At 37.9% G+C, this 26004-nt stretch overlaps 1 protein-coding gene across 2 annotated transcripts in view; it reads left to right on the forward strand.

Annotated features, from left to right (window-relative positions):
• The first annotated feature begins 14327 nt into the window (after positions 1–14327).
• The window catches only part of LOC141549784 (tryptase alpha/beta-1-like), a 12123-nt gene continuing 446 nt past the window's right edge, over positions 14328–26004 (forward strand). The window contains exons 1-6 of one of the 2 annotated variants that reach the window (XM_074279698.1): positions 14328–14351; positions 22728–22788; positions 23352–23514; positions 24024–24289; positions 25583–25746; positions 25872–26004. The exon at positions 25872–26004 is cut by the window's right edge and continues 446 nt beyond it. In XM_074279698.1, coding sequence (XP_074135799.1) covers positions 22728–22788; positions 23352–23514; positions 24024–24289; positions 25583–25746; positions 25872–26004 — 787 coding nt within the window. In that variant the 5' untranslated portion in view covers positions 14328–14351. Of the gene's footprint in view, positions 14352–22485; positions 22594–22727; positions 22789–23351; positions 23515–24023; positions 24290–25582; positions 25747–25871 lie in introns of those variants that run through there. The other variant, XM_074279697.1, reaches the window with a different exon arrangement.

The following is a 26004-nucleotide window of genomic DNA, read 5'->3' on the forward strand; positions in this document are numbered from 1 at the left end:
AATTTTAGAGGTAAACATTTTCCTCATTTAAATGAGGACAATACTTGCATTTACTTTCTTTCAGTTTGTTGGGAGACAAAATGAGATCAGACATATTTAAAGACCTGGTCTAAGACTGGTTTCAGAAAAATCTGGAAAGATTTATATGAAGTAGGAGAACATTGTACACAACAGCAATACTACACAAAGATTAATGGTGAATGACTTAGCTATTCTCAGCAATATAATGATTCAAGACAATTAGTCCAAAAGGCTAATGATGAAAAATGCTACCCACTTCCAGAGGAAAAAACTGATGAACTTTGAATGCAGATTGAAGCATAAATTTTTTACTTTCTATATATTTTTTCATAGTTTTTGTTTTCCCTTGGGTCTGTGTCTTTTTTCACAACATGACTGATATGATAATATGTTTTACATAATTGAACATATATAATCAAATCAAATTGCTCACCATCTCAGAGAAGGAAAAGATTTGAATCTCAAAATAAACAAAAAAAAAGTTAAAAATTGTCTTATATGTAATTGGGGGAAAATAAATTTTTTTTTTAAAAAAGAACTGGCCTAAGGGTCCATTCCTTGGAATAAGGACAGGCAGTCCCTTTCTGCCTTTAATTAATGATAAAGAAGCTTTGAGGGGCTACTTCAAGCTATAGGATGACCCATTGCTGGAAGGTCTTGAAGTTTTAATATGATATGATAGACTCTGAGTCATTTTTTAATCATTTGCCTGCGCCATGGGTGGGTGTGCTTAATTTATTAAAAGAAGAGACAGTTTCTGGCTGATATACTCAGTAATGTGACTCTTTAGTCAGTTAGGGGTAGAGAAGGACAGAGTTTTTCCCTGTTCTGTTATCATGGTAATTCTGTTCAAATGGTAGCTAGTGCTGGGGGGATTTAACCAGGTGAACTTGTACTAAGGACCTTGCTTCCTTTTGCCTCCTTTTATGTTTGCTTTTTCCTTGAATTGGTTATTTGTGAGTTCAAGAGGTTCAGTGGCATGGCAGTGGAAGCAGCGATATCATTTGCCAGTGTTGGTTGGAGTTGTGAAATCGGTAGGAATAGACATGGGTATGGCAGCTAGAATTGGAACAAAAATAAGGAAGTTCAGTATCAATTTATAAATAGTAGCTACTCTTCCAGGTCTCTTGGAGAGAATGTTCATTACTAGGAAAGGGGACAAGTCAGGTCTGTTTTATCAGCAGAATTGATTAGGCAGTCCCTAGTCAAGGGGAAAGTAGAGAATGGCTAATCAGCAGTCTTTCCAAACATTGTGTTTTGACAAAACCTAAGCATTAACCCATAGGCCTATTATAATCATGCTTAATAAATTGTTACTGAATTCTATTCTAATCACTCCACAATGTGGACATCAATTCTTTACAAGTTTAGTATTTATTTTTATGTATCTGTCTCATACTTGATTCATTTTTTATTTTGAATAGATATTTTATTTCCCCATTTTTGTGGAAACCTTGTATTACAGAACCAAGAGCTTAATACCCCTAATTCTTAGGGTTGAATACAACTTGCAGTGGCTGGCTACAGGATGGGAAGCAGTACAGATCTCCAGCTCCTGTCAGTCCCAGTAATGAGATCTAAAGGCTATACATATAAAGCTCTTTATAAATCATAAATCTAGAGAGAATAATTGTTTTTTTTTGGTAGAAGGCTATAAACTCTTCCTCTGTAGGTTCACTGCAAGCATCCTTGACAGAACTTCACAAGAAGGTGGGATGATGGGAATGATATTTACCTTATCCACTCACTGTTATTACTCTCATTTTAATTTCATTCTCTTTTTTTTTTTGGTAGAATTCGGTTAGAAATAGTTCTGAAACAAGAAATCTTATGAATACTGGTATGATTGGTATAGTTATTAGTGTTATTATAGCATTGATAAGACTAAGACTCAGCCCAAAACATAGAAGCCCTGGGATGGGGGTAGTTATAGAAGGTGTTTTAAGATCTGAGGAAGAAAACTGGATGCCTGGGTTTATGGGACTTTCCTTATTCAGAAAGAACCCAATTATTCTGTCTAGATTTATGATTAAATAAGAGCTTTATATGTGTAGCTCTTACTACTGGGACTGACAGGAGCTGGAGATTTGTATTGCTTCCCATCCTGTAGCCAACCACTGCAAGTTGTATTCAACCCTAAGAATTAGGGGTATTAAACTCTTGATTCTGTAATACAAGGTTTCCACAAAAATGGGAAAATAAAAGATCTATTCAAAATAAAAAAATGAATTAAGTTTGAGACAGGTACATCTTTGGGGATAAAGAAACCAAATGAGAAAGTTTATATAGTAGGTCAGCTTGGGGAAGTACTATAGTTATTTCAGGAAGTACATCATGGGCGCTTTCCCATCTACCACTAGTGAGTACTGACTGCTCCCCATCACTTTGAAAGGTGAGTCAAATCCACCCCACTCAGTTAAGTGATTATATGAAATTGAAAGTAAAAGTATTGCATCTAGGATATACTATAACATATTAAATATGTATTGGAATGCCTGCCATCTAGGAGAGGGGGTGGAGGGAAGGAGGGGAAAATTTGGAACAGAAAGGAGTACAAGGGATAATGTTGTAAAAAATTACCTATGCATATGTACTGTTAAAAATGTTATAATTATAAAATTAATTAAAAAATTAAAAAAAAAAAGAAAGTAAAAGGGAAAGGGAGTGGAGAGAGATCTTTCCTTGGAGAATAAGGACTCCCAGGTTTTAGATTCAAACTCTGTCACTAATTCACTGTGTGACTTTGTTCAGTGCAAAGGTAAGGGATAGAGAGTTACTTGTGAGGTACAGAGAGGTCAGATTTTCTGGACTGCAGTATGCAGGAGGGGGAGTTATATCCAATAATATTAGAATAAAGTTGTGAACCTCTTTAAAAGCTAGATAGAAGGAATTATAATTCATCTGGAATTAAGGGGATAGAGAGGATTTTTTGGAATTTCTTGAGTAAGGGAGTGAAATGATCAGTTCTGTGGTTAAGGAAAATCACTTTAGTAACAATACAGAGTATGGACTGAAAAGGCAAGAACTTTGAGGCTAGAAACCAGTTAGAAAGCTATTTTAATGATCTGGGCAAGAGGCGAGGAAAGAGTGAATGAGAATGGTAGCTGTGTGTGCGAGAGCTGGAGTCCATAGTCCAGAAGGAGATTATCTGGGTTCCTCACATTTTATTCCAGGGTTTTGGGCCATAATTCACAATGAAGGATCCAGCCCAGGGCCTTGGGTTCAATGAACCCAGCAGCTTCTGCAAGGGATTTTGTTTTAGGTTTGAGGATTTTCATCTTTTAATCCTTTCTAAGTCTTCTCTATTGATTGAACACTAACATAATTCACAAAGCTGGGAAGAGGAAGCAGTTTTTTTTTTTAAATTTCTATCACAGTTCTTTACATTTATCCCCCTTTTTTTTATTTATTAGATTTAGCCCAATGTTCCAGCTTGTGAAGATCTTTTTTGGAGCCTGTTCATCTACCATGTTTTCTAGGTTTTTATAAGATGTTTCTCCTGAATCTCTTCCTATCTGACCATTCTTCCTCATTTACTCTTGCTGATTCTTGATCCACCTACCACAGATGTCCCCCAAAACATCCTCCTTGGCTCTTTTCTCTTTCTAGTATCTAACTTGGAGAGATCATAACTCTTTGGGTTCAATGATTCTTAGAGCTATATATCTAACCATAGTTTCTCTCCTCAGTCACCAACTGGTGGCACAGTGAATAGAGCGAGCACTGGGCTTTGGATTAGGAAGACTTATCTTCTTGAGTTCAAACCTACTTACTAGCTGTATGTGACCCTGGGTAAGTTACTTAACCCTATTAACCTCAGTTTCCTCATCTGTAAAAAAGGCTGGAGAAGAAAACGGCAATCCACTCTGATATCTTTGCCAAGGAAACCCCAAATTGGGGTCATGAAGAGTTGGATATAATTGAAATGACTCAACAGAAATTGCTTTTTGGACATCTTGAACTGGATAATCTATAGGCACTTCATACTTCAAATAGTTGAGCCAGAACTAAATTTTATTTCTCTCCAAAGTCTCACCTTTTTTGAACGTCCCTATTACTGTTGAAGATTCTACCATCCTCCTAATTATTCAGGTTCCCAATTTCTTAAGTAGTCCAAGTTTATTATTCTCACTCACCCTACATACCAATCCCTTATTAAATCTAGCCATTTCTTCTTTCATAATCTTTCTTAGATATTTCCCCCCCCATCCGAATTTAGGCTCTCATTACCCTACACCTGAACTACTTCAATTAATTGGTTTCCTTGTCTCATGACTCTTCCCTTTCTAATATATTCTCTTCTTGGTTTCCCAGAGATTTTTCCTAAAGTATAAGCCTAACCATGTCCCCATCTCTATTCAGTGAATTCTAGTGGCTCCATCTTCCCTCCAGGATCAGGCATAACAAACTCTGCTTGCCATTTAAAACTCCATTTAAGGATCTTACTTCCTACCTTTCAAATCTTTTTATATTTAACTTCCCTTTCATGTTCTCTATGCTCTGGTTAGCTGTCCCACTTGCTGGTCTTTGCATAGGCATTATAACTCTTTAGGTCTTTGTGCTGTCTCCCTCCTCAATGTTACCTCTTAGACCTCCTGGCTTCCTTCAGTACTCAGAAAACCTGGCATCTTTTGCATTGAGGAGGTCTTCTCTAATCCCCTCAGATGATAGTGCCTTCCTCTCAAAAGTTGCTTTGTATATGTATGTACACTTGATTGACAGTACAATATGGATATCTTTATATATGTATTATATATGTTTGACTGATGGAGAGTGTAATACATATGCATATGTTTGACTGAAATAGGATGCTATATGTTTATATTTATATGTGTATATAGATTTCATGGAGGTTGCACTATAAATGTGTATGTATATATATATATATATATATATGTATATGTGTATATGTGTGTATCTGATTGGAGAGTGAAATATATATATATATATATATATATATATATATATATATATATATATATATATTTGATTGATGTAAGGTACACTAAGATTATATTTATATATGTGTGTATTTTTGTTTAATTGGTGGTGCATGCACTATGTGTGTATGTGTGTGTGTATGTTTGATTGATAAAGGATGCAAGACTAGATTATTCAAAGGTTCCTTTAGATCCTTAAGGTGCAATGTTCTCTCTACTTGTATCCACTAGAGGGAGCCCAGATTCCATTGTAAAATTTACATTATCCTTTAACGAGAAATCCCTGGATTTTGAGCAAGTTTTCTGTCTTCCTGGGCCACACGACTCAGGTGAACTTTTCCTGGACCACTCCCATGACCTGGACATTCTTATCTACTCCATCATTGCACCCGAGAACGGGGTCCCAAAGGGTAGGAGGGATTCACCCTAGATACATGTATGTTCTCCCTTAGGCATATGTATGGAAATTAAGTAGGTAACTTTTATTTGCACTTATCCTGCCATGCTGTCATGAATACATGTTACTTTATTTTCCTTTGTGAATATCTTTGGAAAAGCTACAGCTTTTATCTGGAATGCATGAGAACAACAATAATAATTTTTATAGAACCTACAATGTACCAGGCACTATGCTAAGCACTTTACAATTATAATCTTATTTTATCTTAACCATAACCATGGGAGATAGATGCTATTATTAATTCTTGTTTGACAGTTTATTTTACCACTGAGACAACAGAGATTAAGTGATGGGCTTACATAGCAAGTGATTTCCTTTAAATTTTTTTTTGAAATTGTTTTTTTTTTTAAATTTATTTATTTTTTTAATTTTATTTTATAATTATAACATTTTTTGACAGTACATATGCATGGGTAATTTTTTACAACATTATCCCTTGCACTTACTTCTATTCAGATTTTTTCCCTTCCTCCCCCAACCCCCTCCCCCAGATGGCAGGCAGTCTTATATATGTTAAATATATTACAGTATATTCTAGATACAATATATGTGTGTAGAACCGAATTTTTTGTTGCACAGGAAGAATTGGATTCAGAAGGTAAAAATAACAGTTTACATTCATTTCCCAGTGTTCCCTTTCTGGGTGTAGCTGATTCTGTCCATCATTAATCAATTGGAATTGGATTAGCTCTTCTCTATGTTGAAGAAATCCACTTCCATCAGCATACATCCTCGTATAGTATCATTGTTGAAGTGTATAATGATCTTCTGGTTCTGCTCATTTCACTCATCATCAGTTGATGTAAGTCTCTCCAAGCCTCTCTGTATTTCTCCTGTTGGTCATTTCTTATAGAACAATAATATTCCATAACATTCATATACCATAGTTTACCCAACCATTCTCCAATTGATGGACATCCATTCATCTTCCAGCTTCTAGCCACTATGAAAAGGGCTGCCACAAACATTTTGGCACATACAGGACCCTTTCCCTTCTCTAGTAGTTCCTTGGGGTATAAGCCCAGTAGTAGTATGGCTGGGTCAAAGGGTATGCACATTTTGATAACTTTTTGGGCATAATTCCAGATTGCTCTCCAGAATGGTTGGATTCTTTCACAACTCCACCAACAATGCATCAGTGTCCCAGTTTTCCCACAGCCCCTCCAACATTCATCGTTATGAAATTGTTATTTTGCAAAATTGCAAGACTATTGGGGTTAAGTGACTTGCCCAGAATCACACAGCTAAGAAGTATTAAGTGTCTGAGGTAGGATTTGAACTCAAGACCTACTGACCCCAGGGCCTCTAGCCCTCTATCCACAGCCTCATCTGGCTGCCTCCATAGCCTCAAAGTCTAAATTTGAACTCAGGTCTTTCTGACTCCAGGGGGCAACTAAGTTGTACAGTTTTGGGTTTTTTAATTCCATCACAAAAGTGCTGCTATAAATTTTTTGGTACCTATAGAACTTCCGCCCCTCCTCCCCCCGCCGACCTCAACCATTAGTGACCTCTTCGGCCACAGAATAAGAATGCTTTGTTGACTTTTCATACATAATTCCAGATTATTTTTCAGGATGGTTGGTCCAATTCACAGCTCAACCAATTGCATTTTGGTTAGCCTGTCATCTCACCATCTCTTTAATATTGACTATCACTATGTTTTTAACTTTTATTACTTTCTAGTTTGCTTGATGTGAGTATCAACTCAATTATTTTAAACTGCATTTCTCTTATAATTAGTGATCTGGGGCAATTTTTCATATGGTTTCTCATAATTTGAAATTCTTTTGATGACTCCTTGTCCTTTGACCACAGTCTTAGAGAACATGCCCCATGTCCATTGCATGTAATGTCATTATAAATTACTTTCCTTGGATGTGCTGAACAAGGGAATTTGCCTGTTCTATAATGCCAGGTTTACTCTTACTTGATTAGGAAAATTGCTGTTTACAAGCAAATTTGAGTTCATCTTGCTTACCTAATCATTGGATGTTTAGCTTTTTTGACCCATCTTGAGAGAAAGAAGGAACTGAAAAAGGTGGCAAAGATAATGTTTTTGGTTCTTCAAACATTCATCTTGACATACAGACTATGATCAAAACCCACAAAAGGGAATTTTTTTCTTTTAGCCTGAGATTATGGTGTGAGCCCCCATCTGAACTGGCTTTCTACTGTCTCCTTTCCCCTCCCCCCTGTCTTTATATCTGAACTGCTATCTAGTCATACTTTCCCCATCTCATATAGGATCTCTCCCAGCTTCCTGTCAACTGCAAATATGATAATTAAACCATCTCTGTTTTCATCCAAGTCAGTGATAATTTTTTTTTTTTAGAAATAATATGACTGTTGGCATAAGGCAGCTGTCCCTTTGTTGACCTGGGGTCTTTTGCAGAAGTTTACTCATCGCCCCTTCCCTCTGACTTTCTCTCAGTGGGCTCTCTAGATATTAAAGGAGGAAGAATAGGGGCAGCTAGGTGGCGCAGTGGATAGAGCATCAGCCCTGAATTCAGGAGGACCTGAGTTCAAATGTGGTCTCAGATACTTAACACTTCCTAGGGTGTGACCCTGGGCAAGTCACTTAACCCCAGCCTCAGAAAGGAAAAAAAAAAAAAAGGAGGAAGAATGGAAAGACTTGAAGTGTCTTTCCCACTTGGCCAATAATCAACCCACAGATCCTTCAATCTAGTACATAGGTCATAAGCTACCAAAGGGCTCTTAGAATTTATCCACTCTCTCATTTTACAGAGTAGAGAATTCAGTCCCGGAGAGGTATCATTAGACTCAGCTTTTCTGAATGATGTCCATTACTTTCTTCCTCTGTTTCCCCTTACTTTCCTTATTATTTGCCTCAACGTCTTTGGACCATAGTCATTTGGCAACAGAAATTTGTGGTGAAGTCCATGTTTCTTCTCTCTTCACCATAGGGATTGTGTTATCCAGGTACTCCAAACAGGATCATGTGACAATGTGATTGTAGCAGCTTGGGTATCCTTGGCACTCAGTCCAAATGTTTCCAGAAGCCCTATCTTTGGGTTTTCTTTGATCCCAGCCTGCCCTGCTGCTCCTGTTGTCTCTCTCCAACATTCCTTCCCTGTCCCTTTCCAGAGAGAAAATTCTGTACCTGAAAAATTTGCCTTCTAGTCCTGAGCCAGACATACTCCCCTCTTTTCATGCTAGAAGAATCATAACTCCCAGTGTCTTTAGTGACTTAGGTCTCCTTGTCAAGTAATAAGTCCAAACTTTGCCAGGGAGTCTTTAAGCACTTAAATAAACTTGTAGGAGTTCTAATTCTGGATTAGATGCTTTTCTTTCCTTTCCTGGGTTTTGTGATCCAAACTCTTCCTGAATTACCATACAGGTGAAGGCTCCTACTGTTACTTCTGTATTTTAAGAATTGGAATATTCATTAAGCCCACATACAGCTAGCTGTCCCAGAGCTTTCCCCTAACCCGAGTTCCTTCATGAAGTTTGTAACCCTGTGTTCAACATTGAGCTGCCTCTGCATTCCCAGGGACTCTTCTGGGTTCCAGAGAGTTAATTTGTTTCCTCAGAGCTGAACATCTCCCTCTCCTCTGGAACTCAGCCTCTGCCTGGGGCCACAGCTGAGCCATATGCAGCAACCTTACTGGCCCATATGATGGCTTTAATTTTCTTCTTAGCCCCAGGGATTTTCCTGTTTCTTGGTCTTGTTATTAGGCATTCCTTTTTATTTTCTTTTCTGCTTGAAAAAATTATATTCTCATCCTTCTCATCCCAAAGCTTCTAGGGTGAAACTTGATGCTGAGTAAGTCCAAGATAATGATATAAGCATCCCTTAGGTCATTCTCTAAGACAGGCCCAAAAGGGCATAGAGCCAGGTCTCAGGGGGAAGAAAAGAGTGGCATTTGAAGATTAAGGAGATGAAGATTCTGACAAAGCAATCCTGGAGGGTTATATATGCATCTCATCTTTGGAGAGGAAAGACAGAGGAAAGAGGAAGAAAGAGGAAGAGAGCATCTAACAATTCCTTCCTGGCCTCTATGGATCAGCTTGTATGTAGGAAGAAATTTGAAGGCAGAGGATAAGGGTCCAAATATTGGCTCTATTATATTCTATCTGTGTGAACTTGAACAAGTCTCTCAATTTCTCTTTTTGGGAAACTGAAAAGCCCTCTTATTTGGCCTCTTCACCATCTTGATTCCTATTTTCCCCAAAATATAAGTTTCCACCTGTGTTGACTTTATAAATCTATGGAGGTGGAGTCTGCTTCTTGGAATGATTTCTGGGCCTTTAAAAAGGTCTTATTCTCTAAAATGTCTTCCCTGCCTAATATTCTTTCTGAAATTCTACAATTAGACATTTACTCATTTGGTAATAAGTACTGTTAAAATGCAAATATTCTTGGGAGAAGTAATAGTAAGTTTTACCAGTTATGCATTCCTTGGAGTATTTATCAAATTTATCAAATCACTTGAACAGATAATTGTGGTGGAAATAAGTACTCTGAATGGGAGGTCTGGGGACCAAATGGCATACTCCAAGTCTATGACTTCATTTACATGATTTTTCCTTCCAGTGAGAGCATTTCTTTCTTAAAGGACTTCTTTCTACTGGATCTGGTGCCATGTGTATCATAAGGTAGCCAGGTGACAGATGACCAGACAGATAGAAAAACAGGCAGTTAGTCAGGGAAGCATTTTGCAGATAGTCTCTCATTTGATCCTCACAACCCTAGGTAGCAGGTGCTGTTTTTAAAAGGGAGGAAACAGAGGCAGATGGAAGTTAAAGGACATGTCTAGAGTCACATGGCTAGTATGTGTCTGAAGCTGAATTTGAACTTCTGGCTTAGCACTTTATCCATTGTGCCACCTAGCTGCAGACAGAGAGAGAGCCAGAGAGGCTAATAAGCTAAAAGATTGATAAGCAAAAAGACTAGTAGTGAACATGGAAGACAAAAAGCTGTCATCAGTAGACAGAGGGATTTCAGAGAGAGAGACAGAGAGAGAAGAGAGAGAGAGAGAGAGAGAGAGAGAGAGAGAGAGAGAGAGAGAGAGAGAGAGAGAGAGAGAGAGAGAGAGAGAGAGAGAGAGAGAGAAAGAGAAACAGAGACAGAGAGACACACACACACAGAGGGAGAGACGGAGGGAAGGAGAAAAGAGAGACATAGAAACAGAGAGACAGAGAGAGAAGCAGAAAGAGGGATAGGATAGCAGGTTTGCAGGTACACAATCAGGCAGGTAGAAAGACAAGCTTTTAGGCAGATTGGACAATAGATAGAGAAAAGAACAGGCAAGAACAGGCAATTTAAAGCACCTACTTTGTGCCAGGCATTGTGCTGAGCATCTTCAGAGAGTATCTCATTTGATCTTTACAACAACACTGGGAGCTAAGTACTATTTTTACAATGGAGGAAACTAAGGTGATAAGTGACTTCTTTAGGTAGGAGGACAGACAGAAACAAGTCGAGAGACAGATGCAGGCAGTTAGATTGTTAGGTGGGCAGACAAATGGGAAGGAAGGGGCAGAGGAGCGTCCAGGAAGATAGACTTGTAAGCTGACCGATATGCAGGTAGATGGGTCATCAGGCAGCCAAAAAGGTGGGCAATTTAAAAGACAGGCAGACAGGGTGATATCTTAGCAGGAAGTAGGAAGCCAATAGGCAGAGGAGCAAAGTAGGAGACAGGCAGAGAAACAGAAAGGTAGATAACAGCCAGACAGGGAATGAGCCTGCCAGTAATACATAAATAGATGGGCAGGCAGAAAGGCAGAAGGATTGAGAGACATATGCAAACAAACTGTGTGGTAGGCAGACAGGCCATTAGCCAGACATGTTGACAGCATGAGAGGCTGGTGATTGACTTATATAGGAAGGTAAATAGGTACACAAGTTTGAGAGTAGGGAAGGATGTAGTGAGCAGACACACATACAGATAAAGGTGATAGGCAGTGAGCCAGGCAGGGAGGCAGGCAGAGCATCAGACACTTAGATAGGTAAACAGGTAAATAGACAGGCAGGTAGGCTGAGACAAATGCAGATAGAAAAGCAGAAAGAAGCAGGGGGTGGGCAGACAGGAATAAAACCAAATGGGAACTCAAGCATATAAATACACAGACAGGTAAATAGGCACTAAGACAGTCTGGCTAACTAGAAGCAAATTTGGCAGATAAGAAGATAAGCAAAAAGATGGGACAAGGTAGACAGGCAGGCAATCAGAGAGACAAATAGAGAAACATACAGGCAGACCAGAGAGGTAGGCACACACTCAAAAAGATAGGTGAGTGGAAAGAATCAAAAAGGTGGGTAGGCAGTCTCAGAAACACATAAACAGTTTTATATGAATTAACTAGATAAATGAAGCTGCTCCATAGTGCAAAAGCTGATTTAGGAGTAGTGAAGAATGAAGATGCCCCTAGTTTATGATTAATGAGATTGAGCAAGTTGTCCTATTTGTCTTGTTCATGTAGACATTCCAGTTCTGAGAATATAACTGAGAGCTCTTTCCTTCTTTCTTTTTTTTTTTTTTGTATGCATATTTTTTTATTTTTATTTTTTATTAATTTTATAATTATAATTTTTTTTGACAGTACATATGCATGGGTAATTTTCTTTTACAACATTATCCCTTGTATTCATTTTTCCAAATTTTCCCCTCCCTCCCTCTACTCCTTCTCCTAGATGACAGGCAATCCCATACATAATAAATGTGTTACAGTATATCCTAGATACAATATATGTGTGTAAAACCAAATTTCTTGTTGCACGGCAAGAATTGGATTCAGAAGGTATAAGTAACCTGGGTAGAAAGACAATAGTACAAACAGTTTACACTCAATTCCCGGTGTTCCTTCTCCGGGTGTAGCTGTTTCTGTCCATCATTGATCAAGTGGAAGTGAATTAGATCTTTTCTATGTTGAAGATATCCACTTCAATCAGAATATATCCTCACACAGTATTGTTGTTGAAGTGTATAGTGATCTTCTGGTTCTGCTCATTTCACTCAGCATCAGTTCATGTAAGTCTCTCCAAGCCTCTGAGAGCTCTTTCTAACGTAATATGTCACAGTAGCACATTTTGGAGCTCTTGATAAACACCACAAGAAGAAAAAAAGAAGTTGGGGAGGGTGATAAAGGAGATGCATTACAGAATATCAGAATGTGAATGAGTGACACCTTGTCATAGGTAGACTAATGATAAGATAGGTAGACAAAAAGGGAGATAAATGAGCAGTTGGAAGTCTGCTGCCCATCCTGTGGGATTTTAGATATGAACATAAACTTCTTTCTCCAAAAGAATGAAACTTAAAAGGTGCAAATTCTAGTAGTCATTCTGTTGGAGATGGAAAATGGATATTATGCTACCTCACCCCTGGGAAATAAAGCTTTCTCTGAAGAACTATGCCTCCATCTCTGGGAAAGCTTTGGAGTATCAGTGGTTCCAGAGAAAATTGGATGGAGACTACTTATGGTCAAAGAGGGTTCTCAGCACAGTCATAACATGAGGGAGGTTTGAATTTTGTCTCATTTGTAAAATGATATAACATCTGTACTACCTGCCTCACAGAATTGTTGAAAGAGTCAAGAGTGAAAATGTTTGGAAAATGCTTTCCATGCTGTAAGGACCATACAATTAACAGCCTTGGTGTCTTCTTCAGAGGCTTCATGTATGCTCTTTGATGAAAGTATACTTTCCAAAAATACACATCACAGCCCATCTCTCATTCTCAGCAGTTTGTTTTCATGTTCCCCTGTAAACCTTCACTTAAAGATCTAACCATTGTTTGTTTATGTAGTTTATGTCCTCTTGTTTATGAAACAATTCAGACTCTGCATTCTTGCTTTCTATTTGTCAATCTTTTGTTCTTACTATATGATTGACCTGCATCCTTTTCCAATCATATTTCCTGGATGGTATTTTTTAGGCTACTTCCGAAAAAATAAATCTTTATTGATAATATGTTGCAGGCTTTATTCTGTGCTGACTAGGTGCCTCTCTAATGCTTTTTTGGGTCCCCAGTTCTGATTGTTTGGGTATTTCTATTTTAGGATTTGCAATCATATAGCATCAGAAACACTGATGGTATGAAAAATATGGGATTTTGTGCCATTGAGTAGCCTGGGATCTGTAAAAATTCTGGGCACTTTCCCAAATGCAATTCAGCCCTCTATCTTCTTTTTATTAATTTCTGAGTTCAGTTGATTTTTCATCTTCAGTGCCTATCTAAGCCTAAGGGCAGTATGAACTGATTGCATATTCAGGGGATTGTTCATCTGGTTGCATGGAGGAAGACAGACGTTCTTCATACATTTACTTTTCTTTTGTGTGTTGTTAGTCTGATCTTTTGTAAGTAGTTTAGAATAACATGAAGAGGGTTATTGTATACCAGAGTAAGGTGTAATCAGTACCTATTAGGAGTTCCTCCAGGATTTCCTTCTTTCCCATTTGATCTCTCCTTTCCTCCTGTTTAATGCCCTGTTTAATATGATAATCAGATTATCATTGAACAAAGTTATTACTTTATCTCTGTATGAATTGGTAGTTTGTGAGTGGTGTTTCTTCAATTACTCAGAATTGGGAAAAGAATGCTAAAAATTTTGTTATTTTTTTTCAAAATCATTCAGCAACCTCTTGACTTTGAGATATCTTAAGAATAATTTCTTCAATATTTTGTAAATTACATCACCTCCAGCAGAGATTTCTTTTGTGTATACCTGATTTGGTCCAGATGCTCTTCTTATCATCATATTCCTTGATGCCTTTGCTGTTCCCTCATGCAGCACATTGAGTTTTCCAGTTTTAAATCCTCCATCTGTGATTCTAAATGTGGATGATTCCACCCTCATAAAAGATGATCCTACAGAGTTCAAAGAGAAAAAGACAAGGTCTTCCAGGAGTTCCTATTGTTATATCTGCTACAGATAACAGAAATATGCTCTTACAGCATTGTTGATAGGTAAGTTTCATTTTTATTTGTTGCCTTTCCAGTTTCCTTTACAACTGCACTTCTCCTCTTTCTCTTCCTCCTCCTTCTCTTCCTCTTTCCCCCTTTTCCTCCTCTTTCTCTTCTTGTAAATTTGTGGGATGAAAGCATTAACAATCTTTCATCATTCTTACCTATAGTATTTTACAAATGAGTTTAAAATCCAAACTAGCATTATTTTGGGCTGCCATATTTCTTTGCTAGCTGATATAGTTTCTGAGCTCTTTTGGCCTTCTTATTGTGGCAATTGCTTTAATTTGGTTAAAATATAGGAAATGGTGATAGGTCATATTAATGTCTTTTCCTCAAAATGTTTCCAATTTTTTTTTTTTATCAATAGTTTGTTTGAATATTTAACAAAAGCTTTTTTGGATTTGCCATATTGTAATCATTCTAATTGAATTCTATACCTTCCTATCTCCAAACTTCTAATTTGGGGGTGATTTTGACCTTTTCTTAAGTAGTCTTTGCTTAGTAAAGTACTTGGCTTGTAACAGGCACTTAATGAATACTTATTGATTGATTGAATCTAAAGAGGTAATTCAGAAATTTCTTTGTGAAAAGGCCAAACCCCTTCCCACTTCTACCAAAAATAAAACTTTATCTGATAGATGCTTTTTTCATATTGTTCTATGACCCCATTTTTTATGTGTATAAGAATATGGTTTTGTGTCTCAAAATATATAAGTATTATCCTTCCTCATTTTGAGCAATGCAAATGAACATATATTGTGTATAATATACATGAATGAACAACTTTTTACACAGCTATATTATAAACAAGGCCTTTTTAGAATCTTTGCATGTATCAAAAATTTATTCTCCTCTCTGCTATGAAATCTAAGTATTTCACAAATACATTTTAACAGGAAAAGACCATAGGTACCTCTTTAAAGTCTTTGACTTCTCATTTGAAATAACAAGCCAAGGTTATTTCTCTGGCATTTGCCATATGATTGGCACATATCCCACAATTTGTCTGATGCTTCTGGATTAAACCCCTAAAATCAGAATCCTCCCATTCTTTTCCCAATATAATTTCATAGATGAGTTTCTGTCTGACTCAGATAGTACCTGGCATCTTAGAAAAGACCCCCTTCCTGTGCTTCCTTTGTTAGTTAACCTTGAATAAATAAGAGACTATTCCAGGCCAAATACTGTCATTCAGTAATGACAATTAATTAAATAATTAATCAATTATTTTACTTAGAAATCTCTAGAATCAGAGTCACAATCCTGGAATCCTTGAAAAGTAAGGTGTATCTCTAATATACAAAACAATAAAACTTTTCCAATACAAAAAGTTGGAGTTAGCAAGCTGTCTTTGGAGCTTCTATCCCATGCTTACTAGGAGAACTGCCATATCATTGCCTCAAACTGTCCACAGGCTTATGGGTGGCGTAGCAGACTGCTCCCATCTCTAGCTCATTGCAAAATTTTCCTTTAATAAATCTCCCTGGGGTGTGCAAATCAGTGTATGGGTCTTCTTTTTACTTCCCTTGTAGATGTTGGTGTACTGCATAAGCACTCATTTGAGGAGACATTTGCTTCCCAATTAAAGAATTGAAATGGATGGGAGAAACTGATTATATTTTCTCTCAGTTTTTGACTTCCTCAGACCCACAGAGCCCTCATGTCATTTTTCTACAGTTAGTAACCTTAATTAGTTCCTCATGTGGGAACCAATCATCTCCTAGTTTTAAATATATTTATATTCAGTTTTTATACTGTTGTTTTGTGTTAGCCAAGTTGTATCTTCAAACTATTTTTGAAATATTCACGATTGATGGGATTTTGCATTGTTTTAGTAGTGTTCATTATTTTTAGGTAAGGAACTGTGTTTTTGATCTTAGGAAGGGCGGTGTGAATGTAGAGAAAGGAATAAGTATGAAAGATGTTGTGGAGGAAAACTAATAAGATTATAAAACAGAAGGAACAGACTTAGAAAGATGAGGAAGAAGAAAGAATAGAGAAGTTGGGACAAAGTGTAGATTTAAGGGAAGAAGATAAGTTCAATTTTGAACATGTTGAATTTGAGCTGTCTAAAAGACATTCAGGTAAAGATTTGAGTTTGGAGTTTGGGACATAACGGGTTGGTTATATGTATTTGTGGGTAATATGCTTAGAGATGATCATTGAATTCATAGGAACTGAGAAGATCACCAAGGGAAAAAAAACAAAGAAGGAAGCAAAAGGACTTCAGGACAGAGAATCAATTAACTTATCCTTAAGAAAATGGAAATGAATGGTAGTAGTTCAGTGGATAGAGCAAATGACCTTGCAATCAGAAGTTTGACTCCCATCTCAGATACTTAGTGATAGTATAATGCTGGGTAAATCACTTAAGTTCTATCAGCTTCATTTTTCTCATTTTACATGGTTGTTATGAGATTCAAATGAGAAAAGTTATGAAAGTTCTTGAAAACTTAAAGCACTATATTAATGTCACTTATGAGTATTATACAATGAAGGAAACTGAGAAGCAATGGTCAGACAGGTAAAAGGAGAAGCTGGAGAAATCAGGGTTATGAAAACCCAAGGAAGTGGGAGTAATCAGAGGGAGAGGCTGGTCAATAGGATCTAAAGCTGTAACAATAAAGAGGACTTCAATTCAATTATTAGATTTAATTATGAGAACACTGATAACCTTGGGGAGAGAAGTTTCTGTTGAATGGCATTGTCAGAAGTCAAGTTGTAAGATTTTGGTAAGAGTGGGAGATATAGAGACAATGAAGGTAAGACTTTTCCCCTCCCTTCCTTTTTCTGTGAGCACCTATGGGAGGAAAAAATGGTATAGGATGATAATTTGAGTGGTTGGTAAGATTTAAGATTGAGGGAGACTTGCAGATGTTCATAGGTAGCAAAGGAAAGATTGGAAATTTCATTCCCTCATTCACCAAAGGTGCCCTTAATTTTATACAAATGGGAAAGTATATCGTCTATAAGAAGTATAATAGCATATGCATTGCTAACTGAGAAAACTTTCTCATGATCATTGGAGAGGGGTGGTCAGAAAGAGAAAGGCAGCAAAGCCTCCGGGTATGGAGTCAGGAAGATCTGAGTTCAAATATCACCCAGACATTTAAGAGCTGTGTGATTCTGGGCAAATCATTTAACCTCTGTTTATATTGATTTATTAGGGAAGGAAATGTCAAACCCCTCCCAGTATCTTGCCATCCAAGGGATGGGATCAGGAAGAGTAGAACACAACTAAATAATAGATAAAGAAGGGAGAAAGGAAGAATAAGAGAAGTTATCAGTAGAAGGACTTCAGCTTTGTCAACTGTTATAAAAGGAGGAGAGATTGAGGGGATAATACAGATAACACAAGAGAGTTTTTAGATTTAAATTGTGGAAAAGAGGAAGTTACTATGTATCTTCTTAGTAAAGTAAGTATGATCCTCTGCTGATAGCAGGGCGGGTAGAATAAGAAGGCTCATAGAGAGAAAATAATATTTTTGAGTTACTCCCATGGGGAGTATGATAGACTTGTAACTCACTCACAGCTAGCCACACAGGCGGTATAGCCTGTGACTGTTGTGCCTAATGTGGCAACTGTATCTCCTTTTCCCTTCCTGGGTTGATAGGTACATCCTGACCTGATCTCATACTAGAAGCTCTGGAATATTTTCTGGGAATGGGAAGGTGGAGGAGAGATGGCCAATATTACAACTATGTGGCTGCAATTTTCCCTCAGGGTCCTAATGATAACCCTAGTTTGGGGGGATATGCTCTTACTATTCTAAATTATTTAATCCCCTAAGTTCCTACAAGTATGCTTTCCCATTTACACAAATTCACTTACCATAACATTATTGATTTATATTAAATACTTCTAAAATGGTAATTAGTAAGAATATTTATAATATTTGTTTATTAGAAGACAAAGCAGAAATAATCATAATAGCTAGCAGAGGATAAAGAAAAGAATAGTCAAAATATAACAGGTTTCTGAGGCAGTTAGGTGACATAGTGGATACAGAGTTGGACCTGAAGTCGGGAATACCTGAGCCTCAGACTTACCTGTGAAACCTTGTTTACCTTAATTTCCTCACCTACAAAATAAGCTGGGAAAGGAAATAGTAAACCACTTTAGTATCTTTCCCAAGAAAACCCCAAATGGGAATCACAAAGAGTTGGACACAATGAAATGACTAGCAATAACAACAGTTTACTCATGAATCTGCTAACACTCTCCCATTAATTTATTCAGTATCTGTAGGACACACAATTATTGAAACACACCAAGGCACGTGGATAGGGAAACTCATGACTCTGGACAGAAGGCCTTAATGTCCTAGATCTTTGGAGGAAATTTGTATTATATGTAATGGCTTGGCCAAGTCATTTCTCTGCTATTTGGATTTTTTTTTTTTTTTTTTTTTTGGTCCTGATAACTCCCTTCTAGACAAAGTTGCTATTTTCCCTATTTTTGAGCTGATGAAACCATGACAATTTTTTTAAGCAATGATGAGTATTTTTATTAAGTCAGACAACGTCAAACTCCTCAGGTTTTTTCTGGGGCTTTGAGGAGCTTCTTTTTCTCAAGCTATAGTTAGTGACGAGGCCATGAAGTCTTCCCAGACAGATTTTCAAATAACTGCTTTGTTCAGTAACTTCTTGTATAATTTTTTTCCTGATTGAGATTCACTTCACTTTGTATTAATTTGTATAAGTCTTCAAAGGGCTTTGAATTTGTCCCTTTTCTCATTTCTTATGGTACAATAATATTTCTTTATATCCACATACCATAATTTACTTAGTATTTTTTCAACTAATGAGTACCCAGTTTGATTCTTAGTGATTTCAAATATTTTAAAAATGTGAATGTTAGCATCTTAATTTTTTTTTTGAGAATTACTTGGGAACAACTAGATGAGGCAGGAGATAGAGCACCAGACCTGAATTCAAGTTCAGCCTTAAATATTAATTGTGTGATCTTGAGCAAGTCTGTTAATCCCTTTTTCCTTTCCCCTCCAAAAAAGAGAATTACCTGTTTTTATTTTATGATCATTTACTTATGAAGCTATGGTTCTTATTCTTCTTCATTAATGATATTTCATTTTGATTATTCCTTATGGTTTGAATATTTAATTAGTTTTTTGAAGAATAGTTTTTATTTATCAATTCAATGGAATTTTTTAAACTTTGAATTTTATTAATGCCTACTTTGATTTTCAGAATTTTTATTTCTGTATTTATTGTTTTTTGTGACTTTTTTAATGTTTTGAATTTTGTTCTCAATTAAATGATACATTCTATCTGTATTTGTTTATTTAACTGTCCAGAGATATAAAATTTCCACTAAGGACTGCTCTAGCTCTAGCTGCTTCAAAATTTTTTTGTCATATTATAACATCCTTTTAATTGTCTTTGGTTAGCTTGTCTATGGTTTCTATGATTTATTCTTTGATTTACCAAATCTTTAGGATTAAATTAGTCTCCATTTAAATTAGATATGAGACTTTCTATAAGGGCCTTTCATGCTACAATTTTTTTGCCTTGTGGCTAGTAAAGGATATATTTGATATTTCTGTTTTTCTGTACTTGTTTATGAACATCCTATAATGTTCTCTCTGGACAGAATAGACACCACACTAATACCATGACATTGCAGTCACATGTATATCTTGAGGAAACAAGAAATGGTGTTGGAGAAAATAAAAGATAGGGGAAATAGTTGAGGTCTGTGGTGGAAGAAATACAATTTTTGGGACAATGAGAAATTGATTCTCAGGCTATCTGAAGGGCATAAAGATAATAAAAGTATGGGAAACACTCAGAGTTTATTTTGACTCCTAAAATGGTCATGAGAAAATATTCTCAGCTAAAAATAAATATGACTACTTTCACATTTGTATAAAATCTAGGGCATCCTTGATGAGGCTAATGAATGAATGAAAATGCATTTATTAAATTCTTACTATGCACTAAGCACTATGCTAAGTGATGGAAATACAAATAGAAAAGCAAGACAACCCCTATTCTCAAGAACCTCACATTCTGAAAGAAAAGGCAATATTTTGCAGGGAATGGACAGATTTTGGAAGATATTCCATGTCAGTCCATACCTTTACCATCATCCAATTTACTGAAATGTATAGAGTATACATGATCCCACTCTGCTTATTGTTGGTCGGTCATTAACAACACCTATTTCATTTAATAGGACAACATGACACTTGATTAGCTCTTTTCCAATAGCTTTTATTTATACATATTTATACAAGGTTGCTTAAAACATTTAACCAAAGACAATTTTCATCAGCAATTCTTTGATTATTAATAATAAATGGGTCATAAAATGAGTTTTGTGTTTCAGCACATCATGGAATAGATCCAGTGCAGATATCAACTCATCTAGAGATAGTGAGGTCTTCTGGATGCTGCAGATGCAGATGGCATTGTGCTGATTGCTTCCAGTCCAAGATCATTACAAAGGCAGTTGAAATGATTCATAGTCATTAAAAAGATTTTGGTCTAATTATCTATTCAAGGCAAAAGACACACAAAAAAGTGGAGTAAGAATGCCCTTTTTTCAGAGTGTATCTTTATATCTTTATATGTATCTTTATGCAGCCTTTAGAACTGCTCTCTGATCTTTATGACAAATGAATATATTGTAAGAACTTGAAAATTCAAAAGGAGACTAGGGTGGGTTGCCTTTGGGGATAGTGCAAATTATTTTGAATTATTCACCATCTTTCCCAGAAACAAAAACTCATTGTTTTAGTTTTGCATCCTTTTGGCAATATTGTATGATTAGGAGTCCTGAAATGGCAGTTTCTGAAGAACTGGATCTGAGGCCTTATATATAGGGTAATGGAAAAGTACATGATTAGTGTAAGGGATGTCACTAAAGAAATATATGGACTTGGGGCAGCCAGGTGGTGCAGTGGAGAGAGCACCAGCCCTGAAGTCAGGAGTACCTGAGTTCAAACGTGGCCTCGGAGACTTAACACTTCCTAGCTGTGTGACCCTGGGCAAGTCACTTAACACCAATTGCCTTAGCAAAAAAAGCATAAAAATTGAAATGTTTGGACTAGAAAAGAAAGTAGACTAGTCATATCATGAGAGCAAGGAATAGCCAATGGACAGATCTTATACTCCACAGGCTTCCTCTCACTGTCAAGAGAAAGCAAAGAAGGTTCTCAATCAATTGGAGAGAATCCTTGGGAACTTATAAAAAACATGGATAAGAGCTGCCTAGTATAGGCAGGCATGGATAGGCTGTGATATGCACAATATGATGCAATATGATGAGATTCTGGATCCCCCTGGAGTATTGCACTGGTGGTGATAATGGGAGTCCCCATTAGTCCACCCTAGAAATAAGAATAGTTTTGGATAGTCAGAGATTGAGCATGTCTGGAAGACCTTGGAAACAGGTTTTCCCCAATATTCCTCTAGTAGGCAAATCCACAAGTTCATGTGGAATTAGGTAGAAGCCATTCTCTTTTTAGGACCAAGAAAGAACAGATGAGAATCATGATGGGGAAAGGCAGGCTTGGAATAGCTTTGTAGAATTGTCCAGAAAATTGAATAATTTACCAACTATGTGACCTTCAGCAAATCATTTAACTTGCCTCAGGCAAGGTCTCTGGGTTTCAGTTTTCTGATCTCTAATTGGAATTGGACAAGAGATCTCTGAAGTTCATTCCAACTCAAACATTTTTGATCTTATGATCTTATTCATTCATTTACTTATTCAATATGAATTAAATATTTGGTGTGAGAAGAACATTGAACTGCAATTGAGGGCTTTAAAGCTTAGATATTTAGATTCTTAGAGTTTACAATCCAAGAGGAGGAAAAGTCAGGAACACAGATAACTAATATTACACAAAGTTACATAATAAATGATTTTTAGAGGGTCAAAGGAAAGTGTTAAGTAAATTCTGAGGGGGAAAATACATGGTTTCCTAACCTTATTTGGGCTATAGTTCTCATAGATCATTTGACTCCCAGACCACTTGGAATCAAGGATTAGAAGTAAGATGGAAATGGAAGGGGAGAGGACAGAAGCATAGGCATCTAATCAGACTTCTCTGTGCACTTCCAGCTCTACTTCCTCTACCTCCTTCACCCATCCCCCTCCATTTTCAAGAAGAGGGCTGGGTTGACCCTATCCTCCCTCCCTCCTCTACTTCCTGCCCTTAGAGGATAAGTAGAGGGCTAACTAATGGGGAGGACACAATACAGGAACTTTGACAAGGTAAGAATCCTAATCCTTTACAACAACCTGATATCTAAAACTCTTAGCCCCACACTTTAGAGGAGCTTTAATTCAGACCCTGGCATCCAGGTCTGCACTCTGCTGACTTTAGTTTCCTCTCTCTTTTCCTCCAGATGTTATGCCTGCTGTTCCTGACCCTTCCCCTCCTGGGGAGTTCAATCCCTCTGATTCAAGGTGATTTTCTCTGTCTGCTCTTCAAGCACCTAGCCTTGCAATGATCTCATGAGGAGGAAGACATATGAGGATGCTTCCATTCTTCCTCTAGGATGGGATGAGGAGTCCTTGAGGCAGTGGGAAACACTGAAAAACAGTGTTCCGAGCATATGGAATCAGAAAGGCACTCACATTCAATTCCCATCACTGATACTTATTAGCTGGGTGACTCTGGGCACTTATTCTTTCTTTATGATTGTCAGTTTTCATATTTGTTAAATTGCAATTCCCTTAATATCTATCTCACAGGGTTGTCGGTAGAATCAAATGAGATTATATATGTAATTCACTGCAAAACTCACTGAGCTATACAAGTGTCAGGTCCTTAACAAATGTTGTTGATCATATCATCATCATTAATATTGTTGATATAATTATTGTTATGGAAAGGAATGTGATCCCTCAGCTGAAACTCAACAAATGATCTTGGAAGAAGAGGATGGTTCCTGCAGATGTGTGAAGCCTTTGCAGGAAAGCTGGATGTCCAAATACATCCTGGCACAGTCTCTTTTCTCTCTGCTTAGACAGGGAACAAGTCGGCATTGTTGGAGGCCAGGAAGCTACAAAGGGGATGTGGCTTTGGCAGGTCAGTCTCAGGACTTTTGAAGGTCTATACTGGATGCACTTCTGTGGTGGCTCCCTCATCCACCCCCAATGGGTACTGACAGCTGCCCACTGCTTTGGCACGTAAGTCTCCCCCTCTCCATTCAACTGGATGGACATGAATGAATCTATGTGGGGGGGGGGAGGAGAGTGGAGGCAAGCTGAGGACTGGGAGTCAGGAAATCTGGATTTGTCTAGACTCTGTCATTGACTCACTGTACAGCTTTAGATAAGTTGTTTACCTATTTCTTTAGGTCTAAGTTTCTTCCTTTGAATAATAGGGATATCAGTCCTTGACCTGTTTTCCTTAAAGATGAAAGTTGAGGGCTATGCATTTTTAAAACCAAAAAATGCCTTATGCTTGTGGGATACCATCACTATTATTTTACTGGGAAACCCAGGAGAGAGGAGAAGGAAATGTGAGCTGGAAATTCTTAAAGCTTTCTAAATTGTGGGAGGTCCAAAGAAGCTCAGTCCTTATGTCTGCAGGGATAAGCATCAGGGGATGAAAGTGAGAGAATTGAGTCCTGGCGTTGTTGAACTTAACTGGCTTCAAGTGTCTTGAAGGAACATTTCTTCCTCTCTTCCCCCAGCATTCCAAAGGAGCCTTCAGAATTTAGGATCCAACTGAGAGAACAGCACCTTTATTATGAGGACAAACTACTGCCCCTGTCAAAGATCATTGTTCATCCCAAGTATACTTTTGTTAATCGAGGTTGGGATATTGCTCTGCTGAAACTGAAGAATCCTGTGGAGCTGTCCAGTCATATCAAGCTTGCTAGCCTTCCTAATGCCACAGAGACATTCCCCTTGGATTCAGAGTGCTGGGTAACTGGCTGGGGGGATCTTAGTTCTGGAGGTGAGCATTGAAAATGAAATGGGGCTTTATGGGGCTTCTCAGATTCCTCTGTGTTGGTGTCAGGATCATATAATGCTAATGACTGAGGGGGGGGGGGAGGAGGGAAGGAGAAAAAGTTAGAATTCAAACCACTTCATAAGAATTCTGGGTCCTTAGCCCCATGGACAAAGATGGCTCAGATCTGTGGTTCCATCTCACACTCCTTGTTGTCTGTGTCTCCCACATATCTCTTTTTAGAAGTATCTTTTTTTTTCCTGAGGCAATTTGGGTTAAGTGACTTACCCAGGATCACACAGCTAGGAAGTGTTAAAAGTGTGTCAGGCCTATTTTGAACTCAGGTCCTCCTGACTTCAGGGCTATGTTCTATCCAGGAGCCTCTTAGCTGCCTCTCCCATGTCTCTTATAGCAGCAGGCTGAATGGATTGGAGTTAAAAGAACCTTTGTTCAAATGTGGACTGTGCTATATAAATGAGGCTATTGAATGAATGAGTGCATGAACGAAAAAAGCATTTATTTAGTACTTACTAGTTTCCAGGACTGTGCTAAGCTTTGGGGGTTAAAAAAAAGCGAGACAGTCCCCGTCCTTAAAGAAATTACATTCTAACAGAGGGAGACAATACATTATTATCATAGATTTACATAGCACTAAGCTTTGCGGAATACTTTACAGATATTTCATTTTATAGTCACAATCTTCATTTTACAGATGAGGAAACTGAGGCAGTCAGAGATTAAATGACTTGCTAGGGTCACATAGTTAGGAAGTATCTTAGGTTGCATTAGCACACAGCCCTTTCTGATTTCGGGTACTATCCACTGTATTCTATCTATGGTGCCACCCAACTGTCTTAGATAGGATCAAAGTAGCCAGGGAAGGGACTTTGGGGCTGGAGAATTTCAGGGATGGTGAGCTGATTAATAAGATAGCTAATTGTAGTCCTCTGTGACCTCTTATATGGGCTGGACCATCAAACAGACCTGATGATCTCTTGTCCCAATTTCTCATTCCCCTCTCCAACTCTTTCCAGAAGTCAGGGTAGCACTGACTTCTTTGCCCAGCTCAACATGGCACCTGGGTACCAGTTCCCCCAGAATGGAAACATTGTCCCATAAATTAGAATTACCAAGTTCTGGGTGTGTAGAACCTTACCTCTACAGCACAGAGAAGATGGACCTCAGGTTTGGGCTCCATCCCAGGTCCTGATTGCCCAATCCCTGAGGTGAGATGCTCTTAATCCCTGGGACCTCTTCTTCCTCTATGGGCCAATATTCCACTGTCTCTTTCTTCTGCAGTATCCTTGCCCCCACCCTTCGCTCTGATGCAGGTGAAAGTGCCTTTGTTGGATACACATTATTGTGATGAAGAGTACCACAAGGAAACACGCACTAGCTCAGATATGAAGATAATTAAGGATGACCTTCTATGTGCTGGTAAACCCCTAGTAGACTCCTGTCAGGTGAGAGACTCTGGATGTCTTCTCCTCATCACAGCCTCCCCCTCCCCCTCCACCCCATTACACTTTAGAGTCCCCCTCTACTGAAAACTTTGGATCATGCTAACAGATGCTCTCCTGCTTTTTAGGGTGATTCTGGGGGCCCTCTGGTCTGCAAAGTTGGAGACTCCTGGAAGCAGGCTGGGGTGGTCAGTTGGGGATTAGGCTGTGGCATCCCCCACAGACCTGGCCTCTACACACGTGTCTCAAGCTACGTGGATT

Source organism: Sminthopsis crassicaudata, chromosome 1 (assembly GCF_048593235.1).
Source record: "Sminthopsis crassicaudata isolate SCR6 chromosome 1, ASM4859323v1, whole genome shotgun sequence".
Lineage (NCBI taxonomy): Eukaryota > Metazoa > Chordata > Mammalia > Dasyuromorphia > Dasyuridae > Sminthopsis > Sminthopsis crassicaudata.